The sequence below is a fragment of the Cucumis melo genome, chromosome 10 (genome assembly GCF_025177605.1).
Source record: "Cucumis melo cultivar AY chromosome 10, USDA_Cmelo_AY_1.0, whole genome shotgun sequence".
Taxonomy (NCBI): domain Eukaryota; kingdom Viridiplantae; phylum Streptophyta; class Magnoliopsida; order Cucurbitales; family Cucurbitaceae; genus Cucumis; species Cucumis melo.
In genome coordinates, this window is record NC_066866.1 from 2,695,582 (window position 1) to 2,712,643 (window position 17,062).

At 33.9% G+C, this 17,062-nt stretch overlaps 3 protein-coding genes across 3 annotated transcripts; 1 reads left to right on the forward strand and 2 right to left on the reverse strand.

Annotated features, from left to right (window-relative positions):
- Positions 1 to 1,674: 1,674 nt before the first annotated feature.
- LOC103489109 (uncharacterized) lies at positions 1,675 to 5,401 on the reverse strand. The gene is made up of 10 exons (XM_008448118.3): positions 5,039 to 5,401; positions 4,741 to 4,832; positions 4,549 to 4,656; positions 4,290 to 4,372; positions 3,897 to 4,030; positions 3,444 to 3,493; positions 3,209 to 3,301; positions 2,423 to 2,514; positions 2,122 to 2,228; positions 1,675 to 2,017 (listed from the first exon to the last, which is right to left on the reverse strand). Exons 1-10 carry the CDS (start codon positions 5,288 to 5,290, stop codon positions 1,976 to 1,978), a joined length of 1,053 nt encoding a protein of 350 aa, XP_008446340.2. The 5' UTR covers positions 5,291 to 5,401; the 3' UTR covers positions 1,675 to 1,975.
- A 4,761-nt stretch (positions 5,402 to 10,162) lies between these two features.
- On the forward strand, positions 10,163 to 11,772 carry LOC103489110 (protein PHYTOCHROME KINASE SUBSTRATE 1-like). Its single transcript, XM_008448120.3, has one exon. The coding sequence runs from the start codon at positions 10,255 to 10,257 to the stop codon at positions 11,602 to 11,604; it is 1,350 nt and encodes a 449-aa protein (XP_008446342.2). The 5' UTR covers positions 10,163 to 10,254; the 3' UTR covers positions 11,605 to 11,772.
- A 2,042-nt stretch (positions 11,773 to 13,814) lies between these two features.
- LOC103489111 (sphinganine C4-monooxygenase 2) lies at positions 13,815 to 16,839 on the reverse strand. The gene is made up of 2 exons (XM_008448121.3): positions 16,180 to 16,839; positions 13,815 to 14,637 (listed from the first exon to the last, which is right to left on the reverse strand). The coding sequence occupies exons 1-2, from the start codon at positions 16,399 to 16,401 to the stop codon at positions 14,098 to 14,100; spliced, it is 762 nt and encodes a 253-aa protein (XP_008446343.1). The 5' UTR covers positions 16,402 to 16,839; the 3' UTR covers positions 13,815 to 14,097.
- Positions 16,840 to 17,062: the final 223 nt, after the last annotated feature.

Here is a 17,062-nt window from a genome sequence, read left to right on the forward strand (position 1 = left end):
AGGAGGGGGCTAATGGTTAGTGAAAAATGTAGTGTGTGGTGTTGCTTGTAATTATCACTCAACTGAAACATATGGTGTTTAAAATATTAAGTAGTAAGTTTGATTTAGAAGCAATATAACATGCATCCCATAACTTGAATTTGTACCCTTTTCTTTCTTAATTGAAAACTATTAAGTAAATATGAACATTAAATGCACTTAGTGAGTCATACACATGGAAAATAATGCACTATACCCTATGCAGTCATTCACTAGAATGGTTAATATATATATATATATATGTGAGATTAAGACGACGTAATCTATGATTCACCCCTAAGCTTATACTTTATAAAGACATATAGAATAAAAAAGCGTCATATATCACGTGTATGCGCGCGTGACATTAATCTTCACTCTCAAATATCGTTTAACTAAAAAAAAGAAGATTGGATTGTCCGACTTGTGGAATGAAAAGAAAAATTCACATAATAAGCGCACATGCTTATATATAAACCTATTTTGGATATCTTAGGTATAATTTGTACGGCTTTAATTTACAAGCTAAATATTGCAAATTGCACGATCTTTATTCAATGGCATCTTCTTCACATAGGATACTTGTTGATCTTCCGTTTTTATTTATATGATTTCATTGTACTTCTCATCAATTTAACCGATGTTAGAGGTTTGATTCTCTCACGCTAAAATATTAATCATAAATTAAAAGGAAAAGAGAAAGTCAAAGATAGTCGTACATAATTGATATATATTAAGAGAGGGAGGTGAAAGAAAGAAAGAAAGAGATGTAAAGAGGGAAAATGTGAGGGGGCAGCAAATCCAATATAATGCAGTTGAGTGAGCTAAAAATGTCTGCTGTTGGTGCAGCAAAACCAACAAGCCAAGTGCCCATGAAAATAAATAAAAGAAAAGGGGTTCACAGAGTCAAATGGGAAATTAAAGTTTGGGAGTCGAAAATCAAATTCAGTGAAAGTCCCAAAAATGTAGCCCTCGGTTCGAACCCTTTTTGTCTCTAACTCCTCCTTGACCTTGGATTTACTTCCCCAAGCGTGCAACCCACTTTATTTTCATTTTTTTAATCACACTATTGCACTATTTTTCATGCATGTCTCTTAATCAAACTTTTATGTATTCCCATATTATCATTAAGTGTGTTAAGAAATAAATGAATAAACAAAACGTTGTATTGAAGACTTCTTGACGTTTTCTTTGCTTTGCTTTTTCAATTTTAATGGGCAAACACAACTGTATTAATTATATGGATGTAGTAGTTGGTTTGAAATTTTGAATGATCTATTGGACCTAAAAAGGGTTTGACTTTCCAAATGCAATTCCTTATAATAATTTAAGAAAGATTCTTAAAGATTTTGAAACGGATTTTGTATTTCATCCATTTGTTTGAGTATGGTGGATTTTGATTTTTAAGGAAATCAATTTATGGTCTTTATTTAAATTGTAAATAAGATGTTGGGAATGACCATAACTTATAAGTGAGAATAACAACTATCTTCATTGATACGAGACTATTATTATATGAGAAATCATGTCAAAAGTAGACTAGATGTTTGGAGGATTGTTGCCACTGACACAAGATCTCAACCAAACCAATCTATTGCACCATTAACTTTGATGTTTCTAAGAATTTAATTATAATAGGAAAGAGATAGCAAACAATTAAGAATAGCTTAGTAGATTTGATACCAATTACTATTTGAAAAGTTGATACTTTGATCTTTACATTACAATTGTTTGACCTCGTAAAGAGAGTGGAAAAAGACAATAATAAGCTCATTTTATCAACTAGTTTACAGAAAGAAGATCATCTTCAAAAAAAAATGTAGCTTTTGACAACCTATTCACTGTTCTATCAGGATTTGATGCCAATAATAGGAACAAAGCAAAAAGAAAATATCTAAACGGAGGATTGGCTGCACATGTTGTGAATTGATTTTAACAGAAGAAACCTCAAATTCCATCATGTTGTCTGCAGCAATTCCTTGATGTCGTAACCTTGGAGCTATAAGCAAAAGAAAGGGAGGAAAATATCAGTTAGATTAGTACATTTTGTACAATGAATTTGAAGCATAAGATTACACTCCCACTTTGAGATTAATGTTTTACCGAAAGGAAGGTAAGAAGCAAAATGACACCAGAGTTCCACAAAGCATGTATGGTGATAGGGGTCAAGAGGTTGCGAGTTTGAGCATACGAAAATCCCAGAGCAGTTCCTACATGATTTTTCGCCACAAGGAAGCATATTATGTGCATGCCCTTGAAATAAAGTCGGTTAAGTTATTACTCACAGGTGACTCCTAACCTAAAGTGTCAGTCTATAAGGATTTTAGGTGGTATTTCAAGTCACATGTAGAAAGTGTCGAGGAAAGTCATAGTTTCAAGAGAACTTAAAGCTGATTAACGTTACCAAGCACAAACAGCTGGGGAAACTCTCCAGGGGTTAGATGAGCAAGTGCAAATACAGCTGCGGTAATCAGAACGGCAACTGGTGTGGGAATCCTATAGGAAGGAGAGAAAGTAAGGATAAACATGCTAGTTTATTATACATAATGGTAATTTCAGAAGTTAAATCCAAGAAAGTACCGAGACAATTGAAGGACCAGAGACGATAATGTTAACATAATGTCCTAAATTTGTACTAGACAGATACAATAATCACAGTCAGACCAAAACAACTTATTTTTAAACATTTTCACTTGAACAATCACTTTCAACAAACTTAAGTCATTTGTGTTCCTCATAGTACGTCAAGATAAGTAAAGATACAAAGGCCATATTAGAAATTTAATATCGACCGTGCAAGCCCTCACCTAACAACATCCCATCCTTTCCTTCACGCATGCATGCAAGTTCATGAAACTATATAATAACTGTTTTCTCAATTTTATATTCACCCAATTCTATGTTGCCAGACATTCTTTTTCAAGATATCTTAAAGCATGTCTCAGATGCAGTGTCCTTTTTTTTTTTGCACATTTTATGGTTGAGAATGGGCTTAACTTTCTAAATTCTCTTTTTTACTCTGCGAACAGTAAGTGTTCTCATACAAGTTTAATTTTTGTTCTGTGTAAAAAGCCATGGAATTGTCTTTTTTATAAGAAAGCTAAACTTAATTGAGGATATCACCCGGTTTCATGTGTGAAGAAGTGGAACAACACTTAGGCTCATAATAACCACTAATAAGAGACCATACCACTTGGTAAGAGACACCATAAGAAATCCTCGGAACACAGTCTCTTCAAGCACTGGCGCAAGGACCCCTGTGATGCCCACAAGACAAGCAGTGCTGAAACGAAAACACGTGTGCTGATTTTCACTTGCTTATTTCTAAATAAATTGATGACCTATAGTATATTGAACCCCTAAATGATGATCCTTGGGACTAGACATTTAGAAAGCCCGAATATATGCAAATTAAAAAAAGTAACCTGATGCTGGAAGATCCAATTAGTGGAAGCAAGCGTACAAGAGCATCTGTCTGAAACCAAAATAAAAACAGAACTTACTGAGTCTTTGTAGTGAAAAATCCCAGAGCCAGGAAGGACAATGATACTCTCAAAATAATGGAAGCAAGCTCATTCATACTTCATAGGTATCATAAACAATATGTAGCACACAGTTTCTTTTTTAGTTTTTTTTCTTCTTTTTTTCCAATCAAAAGGAAAACTTAATTGATCAAAAATCATCTTGAACTACCAACTAACTACAAGTGTTGCGTAGTTATAAAAAAAAAAATAGAATTCTAGTGCTCTGTAATATAAATCCATCAAGAAGTCGAGAACTGCAGGGGCTTTAGCCTGTAGTGTAGAGCTACGTACTCTCCAATTCCAGCTTAAAATAACCAATGGAAAATATGGAAAGGATCATTTATGGTTTCTAACCTCTCTTTCAGTACTCCCACCGTTAAATGAAGACAAAACGGCTCCTGTCACGGCAATAGAAGCCAGGGCACCAGCCAGACCAACTCCTGCCCATAAGAGCCAGCCCCTCTGCAGATTCAAGGGGTCCCTAATATCTGAATAGTGCAAAATCATCAATATGTTAGAGCCTGATCAAGATACCAAATGACTATCAATAACATGAAATGATGTTTTTCCACTCTGAAATATAAAAAGAACAAAGAGTTTTGGAGTCATGATACATAGTTTATCAGGAGGAGTTGGGAAACAAATAGTAATAATGAAGAAACATCAACATATATAAAAGATCAAAAACTCTTTTCCCGAGGAAAAAAAGAGATTAAGGACTCTAAAATAGTTTGTAGTTGAGAATACCATATCGGTACAAGTCATCTGGAAGTGGTTGGAAAGTGTTGGCAATGCTGTATAAGATCCCAAGCACTGTCACAGTTGTAATGCTGCCAAAACAACCAATGAATAATTAAGTCTCATTTTGGGTTCTCAAAAATAAATGTAAAGTGGTAGGAGACTCCTCATCAGAGTATCACATCACAAATCTTAGGTACTTCAGAAATGATTAAAGGGTAGGTATGAATTTGAAAAACTAGACGTTCTATCTAAAATCAAGACAGACCCTTGGTCCAGGAAAAGTATTTCAGCCTTCTCGTCTAAGCTTAGCTCTTCAATGCGAATACCAAGATAAGGTATGGCAGCAGATTCAACCAATCCTGTCACAATGAAACTGTCTGGGAAAACATTAACTTTAATCCATCTAGCAAATTGGGAAAGCAATCACACTTGAACAAAAGAAGTTATAAGAAGCCACCTTAATCCACAAGCTAATGAAGTTAGTGAAACTGTTTGCCATCCCCATGGCACGTCCCACCGCCTCAAGATAGGCCATCCCGCCCCATTTTCCTGCAACAATGTTTCTAAGTTGTCTTAAACCCAAAACAAACCATTTTCTTTTTTTTTTTTCCAACAAATCAAAAGTTAAGAATTTTGCAAACAAAATGCCTCAACATTAGTTACAACACTAACTTTTCTTTTCAGTAACCGAGCATATGTACTTCAATGGAAAGTATGCTGAAAATTAATGGGGAATTAAATGAGGAGGAGCATACCTTCTGCTGAAAATCGCCGCCGGATTCATCTTTAGCATTGAAGAAGCAAAGAGGACGAAACCCACTTTGAGACAGGGAATTGGAACGTAGAGGTGACAATCGCAGGGACAAATTTCGGTAGCCAAAGAGTAGAATCTTGGGAGTTCGTTTCCCAATGGGTTTCATTGAAGACAATGGCTTCCATGGGTCAGAAAGACAGTGGATTGAAGATTCAGCTAAAGTTGTGAAGGTAGTTGAACAAGAAATCGTCATTTGTTAAGCAATTCTTTATGTAATCTGTGAACTGGAGTCCAGGTTTGAACTTTTTGGCTATCACTGAAGAGGATAATGCAACGAATTTGAAAAAACAAAAAGATGGAGAAACTTTCGCGAATAGAGAAAAATTTGCAGAAGTTCAAGTCCGACGGTCGATGTGGTGAACCGAACCGAACCGATCGAATCGATTGATTTGGCAATCGGTCTTTTCCCAACCCATTTTAACGTTAATCCAAGTCAAAGTGTCCGTCCTTGGGCCCGAGCCCAAAGAAGGTTCATCAAGAACTCACTTCTCCCCACCGAATTATAACTACGCCTTCCCATTCCTTCTCATATCAAATAGTGAAAGACATTAAATTGGGTGCTCTTGATTTCCTCTATTTTAGTCAACATTGGATTTGATTTAGTTTTAACCTGAACCTGCTTTGTAACGTAACTAAACTCAGCCATTACATAATTTGTACTAATAAGAAGCTAAGCTTAGATAAAATATACTCAATTGGAATGTTATCGAGCATAATAAAAGTTAAGTGGAGAATGTCTCAACCTACTTTCTAATCTTACTAGAAGAGAGTTGAGATTAGACACACAAAACCAAGAGACAAGATTGAATGATGGTTTAAAGCAAGATGGAAAGTAACGATGATGTTAGACTTAATATGGATGGTTGATATATAAGGCTCTCCAATTAACTTGTTATGCTAATGTTCATACCTCACATTAGCGTAACAAGTTAATAAAAACATAATTTATATTTTAGTTGTGGGGAACATAAAGTTTTTTGACCAAACATTTCTTCTTCGATAGATCGAGGAGGAGTAGAACAACTCTCCTCTCTCGATAGATCATCTTACAAGTGACACTCAACTCCTTTCAATTGGTCGTGGTAGGTCCATGGATTCTCAAACTGTGGCCTTTCTTGATCAAGTTCATTTAAGGTAATGAACTTGGCCATTAAACTTTGGTATCATTTGGACCTTGGTTTAGTAAATATTTTGACTATCGATTTACTTTATCTTTAACTTACTTTTTACCTAAGCTCCAATTCATCGATATACCTTTAGTATCAAGGTGCACATCCCCAAAAGAAAAAATAGATTATATATGGTATTAAAATGTCATCGTTTAAATTGTGTCATAATGATCATACTCTCTAATATTACTCGAAAAGAAAGTATATTAGACATGGCAAACAAGAAATTATGATTAAAGAAAGATGGTGTAAAAAATAAGATTGAAGTTAACGTCAATTATTAGTTCATTGGAAAGGTTGATTATATGTCTCTTCAAGTGACTTTTCTCGCAACTTCACGTCAACATTATTAATTATAAAATTGATGATTTTAAATAATTGTAGAGGCATATAAACTGATTATTGAACCAAATGTTTACTCTTATCATGTTTAAATGGAAGGGTAGTAATATTACTTCTCTAGTTAACTTGAGTTTCCATAATAACAAATCACCGTCACGTTAGCATCCAACATTAATTACTTATCGAACCATTGTCGCATGCACCATTTTTCATGAAGCAATTGACACACATCAATCAAGCTCCCAAATATCTTTTAACTTTTAGTTTGCATTAAATCCAAATTATAATTAGTACTTAATAGATCAAATGGATGAAATAAGCCAAACCCAACTAGGTGGAACCAACCAGATTGGTTTGTTTTTTGTGCTCAAAATGTCACCAACGAGTTGACCCCTTCATCTTTTAATTCCCATGTATAAATCTATGGTATATATTTTGCAAACTTCCAAAACTTCAATTTGATGTATCAAAAAATATGAACCTACAAAAGTGAGACATCCATGCACTGTTATGTTTCAACTCAACCAAGAGACACTTAAATTATTTTGTAATCATATATAAAATAATAATATGATGGCAATGGGGCCTCCACCTTCTTTATTTCATCGAATAGTCATAATATGTAATTAATAACACTAGACAAACAAAACCACGACGCAAAAAAACAACACCTAATTTAACAACAACAACAGTTGTGTTTTGAGAGCAATCAACGTGACAAATTAATTAGCTAGTCCTCTCCTCTCTCTCTAACATGTTTTGAAGTTATAAACTTACTTCTTTGAAACTCCAGCTAGCTAAGTATATATCATCCCCACAAAACTTCAACTTCAATGTGTGTGTCTCTATACTGTAACGACCCCTAATACTAATCTAAAATAAATCATTTAGATTATTGTTTTAATTTATTTACAAAATTTATTTTAAGACATCTATTTATATCTTCACCATCATAATTATCCCTCTAAAATTAATAACTTAGAGGCAAATCTATTTGTATCCTCACTCTAATTAGCCCATAAAATGATCGAGTGCACTTGATGAGAGTGGCTTAAGGTTTCAACGTAATCTCATCATAACTTCGTTGAATATATTAAATATATATATATATATACATAAATATTATATCACCTTTAATTTGGTTTTTTTTTTTCAAATTTGTGTTAAGTAGTTTGATGATGATTTGTTAACTTGATTGATCAATTTGGAATTGTGTAAATTTGACATGGAAGGCATCTTTATCCAAATGATTGGTTGGCATTTTTCTCAACCAATTACTACCTTATCATTTCATTTTACACCATATAAATTAATTTAGCAAGTTATCATAGAACGAAATTTTTAAATATAGCAAAATAAATAGTATTATTTATACAATATAACAAAGTTTCATATTCGATTAACGAAAAATAGATAAATAAATCATCAATTATTTTTTATTAAATTAAAACTTGTTATTCCATCTTTCATCCTTCAACCGTTGATCTCACATAGTCCTTACATAAGATGTCTAGGGCGATGGGTAGAACAATTCAAAAAAAAAAATTACATATCTTAATTAGTCCTCTTCTTTATTATGATTTTCTATTAACCAAAACATAATTAGCTAATGATATTTTTAGTTGTTCCCCATGTCATAAAGAATACATACTCTATTGTTTTTTAAACAATATTTGGAGTGCAAAAATTGAACTTTTGATCCTTAGTAGATTGTACAAGCTATAGTTAAGAGAAAAACACGTTGTTGAAAGCCAAAAAAAAAAAAAGATACCGTTACAAGTTTTATATAAGTTACACCATGCCCTTTCTAGAGTAGAATAAATATGAGAATTAGAGATCAAACATTCAATCTTTAAAGAGGAAGAATGTCATAATAAACCATGCTCTTTTTAGTATGGGATATATATATTTTGTTACTTTCACGTTACATTGGACATAATTGAATTTAGGGTTCAAAAGAAACGGTTAAAATTAAAGCAAGTTGAAAATATAATACAAAAGCTAGCAAGTGAGGAAAGAATGAAGGATTATATTGGTAATAGAGCTGCAAGGTTAGGGAGGAGTCATTGGGAATGATATGTCGACGTAAATGCATGGACGTGTATGAATTGCAACCTTATTTTAAATGTGGTTTAAAACAGCATAGAGTGTATTGATCAAATATAAATGAAGCTAAGATGATTATGGAAAATTGTAAAATCATAGGATCATAGGGAAAATAGAAAAAGAAAGACAAAAGAAGGCCACTTGAACTGATGTAGTACATTATGCTGTCTCTGTCCCCTTCACTTCATTTGTCTGTGTGTGTAAAGAAAGAAAGTTTTATGTTTTTAACTCAACCATTTATATATTTAATGCATTCTCCAGGACCCCTCTCAGTACACCATGCAACAAACTTATTATTTTGATATGAAATTATGAAATTGTCTTTTTTTTTTTTTCTTTTCTTGTGTGAAAATGAATTAAACCCCATTCAAAAATTTTAAGACAGTATTTCTAGCTAGAATGAGATATGAAGAACCTCAACGAATGAAAATTAATGTTAATTAGAAAGGAAATAACATTATACATAAATGTTAAATAGTTGTTTTCATTTTAAAAAAAAAATTTCATTCAACCAACAAACTAGCTAGAGTCTAACACAAAAACACTCCTCACTAAAAACAAGAGAGAACCATCTAGGAATAACTATACTAATCTTACCCCAACCTTTAAGCCAACAAAACAACAAAAACGTCAGGCGCAATTGCCGCATGAGCTAGACAGTGCACCGTCCCATTAGTCTCTCCAGGGTGCCAGATAATGGAGGAGACATTTGTCCCGATGGACAAGTAGTAAATCTCATCAACGAAGGAGCCAAACTTAGTCAAGTCCAAACCCCCATAAGTATTTTTAGTTAATAAATGAAGGTAAATTTAATATAATAATTAATATATCATCTAACAACTCCCTTTTATAAATATTTTAGAACATTTTGAATGTTGCTTGATCAAATGACCAAGTATGAGGTTTAGCTACTCGATCATCAAGTCAAAATCCAAAAGCAACGAGTATAATTATGTTATTTAATTTTAGGTAGTTTATGACTTTGGTATAGGGTTCGGAGAAATGTGAGTTGAATGATGTATAACTAAATTCGTAACTTATGTCTTTGGTAGCTTAAGTTTATGGATGAAGATGAACTTAAATATATGGGCTTGAACGGAGGACTTCTTAGACCATACTACTTTGATGCCATAACTCAAGCTAGCGAACGAAGTTAAATTAATTTAATTATATATCATCTAATAGTTGACTGACACATCGATAATGAACCACGTAAATATTGGTATCAAATTTTTTGTTGAGAATTTTGTATATTGAAAAACTAAAAAAACCGAAACAAGATAGATGGATTACTTTTGTCGACGGTAGATTGATCTTACATACTATCAAATATCTATGCATTCTAAGTTTGACGGTAGATTTGAAAATGCATGGCTGAATGACCCTCTATTAAAGAAAGCCTTTTTCCTCTGCTTTTCACAACCATCTACGAGACGTAGCCACTGTCCTTCTCAAGAATCATTAGATCCTTCTTCCATTTGTGTCAATTTAGTTTTACCTTTTTGGTGTCTCTCTTTCCATTATCCATTATCCATTATCCATGGGAAGAGTTAGCTTGCCACCACCTGTTTGTGATACAAATCTCTCTCACAGATTATCTTTCGAGAACAACAACAATAATAACAATTACCATCTTCGTGAAGCTTCTTTTTCTTCCTATTTGAACCATGCAGAGAAAGAATTTGTTCGTAAACTTGCGGAATCAACAAGAGATCATCATCGCTCAAATTCCATTAAAACTCAAGAAGATGATGGAGATATTGAAGTCTTTGGAGCAGAGAAATATTTCAATGGAGCCATATTTGAAACCACCCCTAAACCCCTCAAATTCCGCCCCAAAAGGCAACAACAAAAGATGATGAATATTCTTCATACCAACCACCCAAAAACTCCAAGTCTCCGTTCTGAATCCAGTTGGAATAGCCAAAATCCATTGTTGCAGAGTAGTACTATTGTAAATACAAATTCTAATGCTTCAAACCCAACAAAGAAGAAGAACAAGAAGAAGAAGAATTCCTCACAATTGGCTAAAGGCTTTCTTTATAATTGCTCTTGCTGGGACAACAAATCGGTGGAATCTATAAATCACAATGCCAAACTCAAATCAAAGCCAAAGCCAAAACAGAAACAACAACAGACCAAAACAGGGATAAATTTTACGTTTCAAAGCTCAATCCCAGCTGAAGCGGCCAAGAAAATGCAAATTCAAGTAGAAGAACAACAAGGGAGAGAATCAATTGAGGTTTTTGGATCTTCTTTAATGGGGAAGCCATCAAATAATCTGGATGCTCTGAACTTGAACAATTTGGAGAAGAAGCTTTCGACGATGACATGGAATGACATCGTTCCAAGAGTGAAGGATTCTTCAAATTCAAATATTCCCACCACTGATAATCCCAATTTAATCTTCAACGACGATATGGAAAGCGATGCAAGTTCGGATCTTTTCGAGATTGAGAGCTTAACGAAGAACCCCGATTCGTTTCTCACAAGACAAGGCTCTGATTCAACGGATTATTGTGTAACACCCACTACTTGTTATGCACCGAGTGAGGCTAGCATTGAGTGGAGTATCGTCACCGCCAGTGCGGCCGATTTCTCCGTCGTGTCGGATTACGATGAACACCGTCTCTCCATCAGCAGCCCTGTCAGAAACGTCACATCCGCCGCTGCTGCCACCTACATTCGGAGGCGGCGTTCGAATCTTCTAATGGGTTGCAAGAATCAGAAGGCGGTGATGGTGGCCGGAGATAAGTATGGTTCTGCAGCGGAAGTTCACGGGAGATCGGAGTCGTTCGGAAGAATGACGAGGTTGGAAACTCAGAGGCATGCTACAAATTCACTTCCTCGTCTGTATACGCCTCAAATCTCTAGTATTTTGTATGTTTAGCTTTCGATTTTGAATTTATTCGTCCTATGTTGGATTTTTCTTTGCAATTTCATCATCGGGTAATAGAGTTTTAATACGAATCTTTATTCAAATGAATTGAGATAATTGATGTAAAAGTTTCTTTTATCGGTATAATAATAATTTAGATATGAAAATTTCAACACTGAAGTTCACTCTTCAATCGTAGTATGAAAATAGCACTCTGTTAGGGTGTGTTCGTAGAGGGAGAGAGTTGGAAAAATGATTATAATAATTATAATATGTGTTTGGGTTATTTGGGTAGAGTAATAGGGTTATAAGAAAGGAAAAATGATGAGAAGATAGAGTTATTTGGGGATTAAGGTAACCCTAATCACCATTTATCATAATTCTTGGGCTAAACACGATTTGATCCAATTTTCTAACATTTTTCCTCCTAAAACCTCACCCCAAACATATCCTTAATATCTTAATACGAAAATAGTGTAATGCGAAAGTTATAGCTAATAGCCAAATTTAGGAAATAAACAAAAAAGAAAAAAAGGTTATATATGATAAAATATTTACAAAAATAGTAAATGTTGAAATTTGTTTAAAATGTAAAGTTTGCCTCCTATTGACTATCACTTATAGCTGATATCAATTTTAGTAATTGATAGTACATTTCTTGAAATGAAAGCTATTAGTGATAACATGGGTCAATGATAACAATTTATAGAGACTTGTCAATTGTTAACCATAGCTTTCAATTTGAGAAAATTAGGAAATAGCACTTAGTAATAGTTGCAATTAGTTATAGCAATTGATAACAACTATCAATAATAGATTTAAATTTGAATATTCGAAAAGAAACATCCAAAATGGTGGTTGCACTTACGTCTTCTAGTCTCTTACTTATTTTTCTACTATACATGCAATTACTTTATCTGTATGCTATTTTCAAAAAATAGTAAAATAAACTAAAATATAATAAAATTTTAAATTTATTAATAATAGACTTATCAATGTACTAGAATTATTATGTATGATTAATAGAAACTGAAATCATGCAATATTTTGTAAATACAAATTTTTTATTTAAATAATATTGTTATTAAAAAATTAAAGATGATACTAATTATGACCTTTGCTTATCAATATTCCACCAAAATTTACAACACTAGATCTTACATTCTTGCAAATAAAACAATTTCATTTATTATTATGATTTACTGCTTTTCAGGAATGAACTTTTTCCTTTAAAAAAAAAAAATCTCTGAAAATTTTTAAAGTAATTAAACATCTTTTATGTTTATATCAAAAGATACTCTTGCAGTCAAATATGGTATTTTTCTATAAAGATACCATCTTTTTCTTCTTTATTCCTTTCTCCTTTTTGATCATCATCCAACTCATTTAATTTTAATCATTAATTTGTTTTTCAATGGTACAACTGTAATTCAAAATCTTTAAAGTAAAACATTTATTACCAATTATTTGCTTTTATTTTCTCCTCTTAGTACTTTTTTTTATCATTATGGAATAATGCAGCAACATACAAAAAAAGGGGGAAAAAAAAACAATAAAAATACAAGAGAGGGAGGAAGATATTGTTTTTAATACTCAAAGGATATCATATAAATAAATGTGGGTGATTGTGATTTGTGAGTTTGATAATATTTTAATAATTTGTTTCCTAAATGAGAGATAATAGTTGTTGAAACATGCAAGCATTTTTAAAATTATCCCTAAAGCCTAAGGGCATTTTCCTTAATAGTTATGATATGGTCTATGGAGGAATCAAGATCCTATATATTAATTTGACAAAAACTTTTGTCAGAAACAAGGAACACCAAAGTATATGTACATATGGCATTGCAAATTCCAGATCATATAGAGACATGAAACACCAAAGTATTATTCCTGCAATTAACTGGCAATGGCTAAAGTCAAGCTGTCTAATCTAATCTGATGTTTGACCGACAGTTGTTGCCAAACTTGCTTAGTTTCAATGAAGCAATTGGGTCCTAAAATATAGTGCATTAATATATGCTTATTGTTCAATTCATAAATTATATCATTTCACTTATATCTTTATCTATTAATCATACCATGTGAAACTAAATAAATGAGCCTATAGTATCCACATGCACTCAAAACTTCTCTCCTTAAGTGCCAAATTTTAGATGAAAATCGCTCATCCCCCAAACCACATAACAATGTTTGGCCTTTACCAGATTGGATCAATCTAATTTAGCACAAGAAAGATATACTTCACAATGTCATTAAGTACCGGTTACCCCAATTTGAAAGAGGAAAAAAATCAAGGGTGTTCTCTGTTCAAAAGGATTAGGTACAAAAAAAAAAGGGTTCAAATCACAACATGATTCAGCTATGAAACTTCGAGGAAATAATAGTAACAAAAGTGTAAGACACAAGAATAGGCGTATGATACAAATTTAGCAGTATGGTGGTTGGCTAATAGGGAGAGAAAAAATTAACACGGGAGCAAATAATATATGATTGCTATTTGAACTAATCTTCCTTAACTCGCGCTTCGAAACCACCCCCTGCTCTCTTCTCTAATGAGTAAGGCATGTAGGTGCCAAATATTCTATCCCACGTAACAAAAAATGGCTGTGAGAAGTTATACTTACTGCCATATAGCTGGTGGTGGACATCATGATATGCAGAATTGTTTCTGAAGAACACGTGGAAAAGGTTCCCAGGAAGCCATAATCCACAATGGTCATCCACTGTCTTGATGGTGGCAAAGGAAAAGAAAAAGATGGCAACTCGAGGCGACATCCCAGAAACAAGAAAAGATAAAGCCCCGCCGATTGTGTCAAGGAGAAGACCCTCCAACGGATGATTGTATAAAGCTCCAAATGCATAAGGTACAACCAAACGGTGATGCTGGGAATGGACGTGCTTGTATAGAAACTTGTTCTGATGCATGTATCTATGAATGAAATATTGCCAAGTGTCCAACACGAGCATCGCCACAATAAACTGAACTGCGATTGTTAGCCAAGATTTTGGACCTGTAGCAACCTCCCCATCAGTTTCAGTTACCTACATATTAAGAACAAAAGCAGTTGTCAGCAGACGGGCAATGATCAAATCAACCTTCCCATGTCAAATCCACTCAGTCATAGAAAATATAACGTGACAAATAAGAGACGCAAAATCATTAGCCACGTTAGACTTGCTAAATTTTAGTGAATTTATTACACCTCCATTGCATTAGATGCAACTGATAAACAAATGAAACAAGTAATGTTCAGCATGAAAAGAGAAATAATTAGATCCTGCATATCAGAAATTAATTGCAGGATCTACAGAATAATGTTTAACCAATATAACATTGCAATTTTGGCCCCTTGAAAATAATTTCTTTAATCCCTTCATTTTCAGGAATGTGTAGGTTTTCCACCTCGCAAAAACTGACTTCAACACAACAAACAAATTTTTGTTTCTTAATCATATTGAATAATGGCTACATGACATTTACAGCCAGTACTCGAATGGTGAGTAAACAAATATATGTGAAAGAAATCAGACGCTGAAAAAGACTGCAGAGACGTGTATTTAAGAAATGTGGCCCAATATGCTTCACTATTGAAACTCATATTAAGGACAGCAGAACCCATAAAAAGATGCTATCAATCTGGAAGGTTACAATTGAAGCACAGACGAGTAATCTCAGATGTAGACCGGAAATAAAATAAAGGTGCACAGCCTATCAACCTAGATTAACAGTGTCCCTTCATTTTCCTTAACCACCTAAATCCCAAGACATTGGGGGAAAGAAACCGAGACTTAAGCACCATTCACCACTAGTTGAAGTAGTGTAAATCTGGTGGGATCCATCCTGAGACAGCTCAAGGATTAATTTTCATTTGAGATGCACACACCAAAGAAAAAGTACACAAAAGTTTCCTAAGAAACCAGCGGAAAGACATGTTCTTTCAATAGTCTTATACACAAGACTAACTAATCAAAACTAAAATACAGTGACATTTTGGGATACTACTTTTTCTCTCTTTCATTAACTCCTTGTTTTGCAGGGGAGACGAAAATTTTGAGGCAGAGTAGTTAAAGAACCACGGATGAAAAATTTTCATGGAAAGTGACCTAACCAGGTGAAATAAGTGATTCAGCGCTAACAAAATGAATTTTCAGAAAAAAAATATATTGATCAATCTTGGTTTGCAAGACTAAGAAGTAAACAGGTCCAACACTCCACAACTGATGCTGGTAATATAGCACATAAAATTTAACAAGAACCAACCAAGTCAACCAGTAATAAATTTCGCAGTACTAATCAGTAATCACTAGTACAATTACTTCTCAACATAGTCCAGACTTAATGCTATATCTAGTGTCCACAAACCCATGAGAACTACAAGCAAGTGGGGGACCGGGCAGAGATAAAATTTGCATCAAGTGATTCTTACACTTTCCATATAACTCAATGCCACCTCTTTCAACTATTAATATCCTATTGATATTTGATCCCGACTTTATACAAAGGTTGACAAAGTCACAAAGTATGATGAAAAGCACATACACATAGAAATTAATGAACTTCAATGGATATTATTCAATACATACCTTAAACAAGAGGATTGCAACGATTGCCTGAATAATCTGTTGAAGGAAAACGCCTCTAACCACAGTGCTTTTAGACACTAAGTTCTTCTCCAGCTCATCTTTCTTAGAGTGTAATCGGTAGTTCTCAAATGAGCCAAGAAGAATATAAAGCCCAGAATATAGCCAATAAACCACAATTGGTACAAAAGTACCCAAAATTTGATCAGAGATTACAATACCCATCTTGGAAAAGGAACTAGAAAAGATCAAATACTAAACCCCAAAAGCAGCCGGAATTGCATTAGGAACCAAAAACCCAAATCTCAGCTCACGTACAGTTTTCCGGCAGGTTAAGAAAGAGCAGGAAGGGAATCCCAAATCCAATTCCTATGATGGGAAAGGAGAACAAGGGATCACCTTCCTACACTAGCCTTTCTACAAGAAGGAAAAGAAACGAAACAAACTAACACCAAGAAATCAAAATCAACGAAAGAAGAGGAAAATGAAAAAAGGATTCGAGTTAGGGTTTACAGAAAAAACAAAGAAAAATCTGTGGGAGTGGTACGAATCATGGAAGAGAGAGGATGGAGATCGAGAAGAATCAAACTACGTCGTTTTTTTTTTAAGAAAAAAATTAAATAATAATAATTATTCCCTTTCCAACGATGAAAATGTCGTCGTGGAGAAGAAAAGGTTTGATTCGGAGATCATATACGTGGCAACCTCTCAAAGAGTCAAAACAAGGCCCAGCCTGATGTAGGGCTGTGATTGAATACTAATAACTCAAACCGAACCGAACCGAATCACCCTTTACAAACCTATTAACGGTTCGGTGGTTCTCGTTTTGACGAACCGACGGCTCGGTCCCTTGTTTTTTCCGGTTGGGTGTGAAGCATAGTTTTGA

Bases quoted from the DNA above. Each gene is read 5' to 3' on its own strand.
- LOC103489109 (XM_008448118.3), bottom strand. From the start codon at position 5,290: ATGACGATTTCTTGTTCAACTACCTTCACAACTTTAGCTGAATCTTCA. The intron at 4,833-5,038 runs GTATGCTCCTCC...ACATTGTTGCAG, and splicing joins GCGGCGATTTTCAGCAGAAG to GAAAATGGGGCGGGATGGCC. The intron at 2,515-3,208 runs GTATGGTCTCTT...TCCTTCCTATAG, and splicing joins ATGGTGTCTCTTACCAAGTG to GATTCCCACACCAGTTGCCG.
- LOC103489110 (XM_008448120.3), top strand. From the start codon at position 10,255: ATGGGAAGAGTTAGCTTGCCACCACCTGTTTGTGATACAAATCTCTCT.
- LOC103489111 (XM_008448121.3), bottom strand. From the start codon at position 16,401: ATGGGTATTGTAATCTCTGATCAAATTTTGGGTACTTTTGTACCAATT. The intron at 14,638-16,179 runs GTATGTATTGAA...CTTAATATGTAG, and splicing joins TTGCAATCCTCTTGTTTAAG to GTAACTGAAACTGATGGGGA.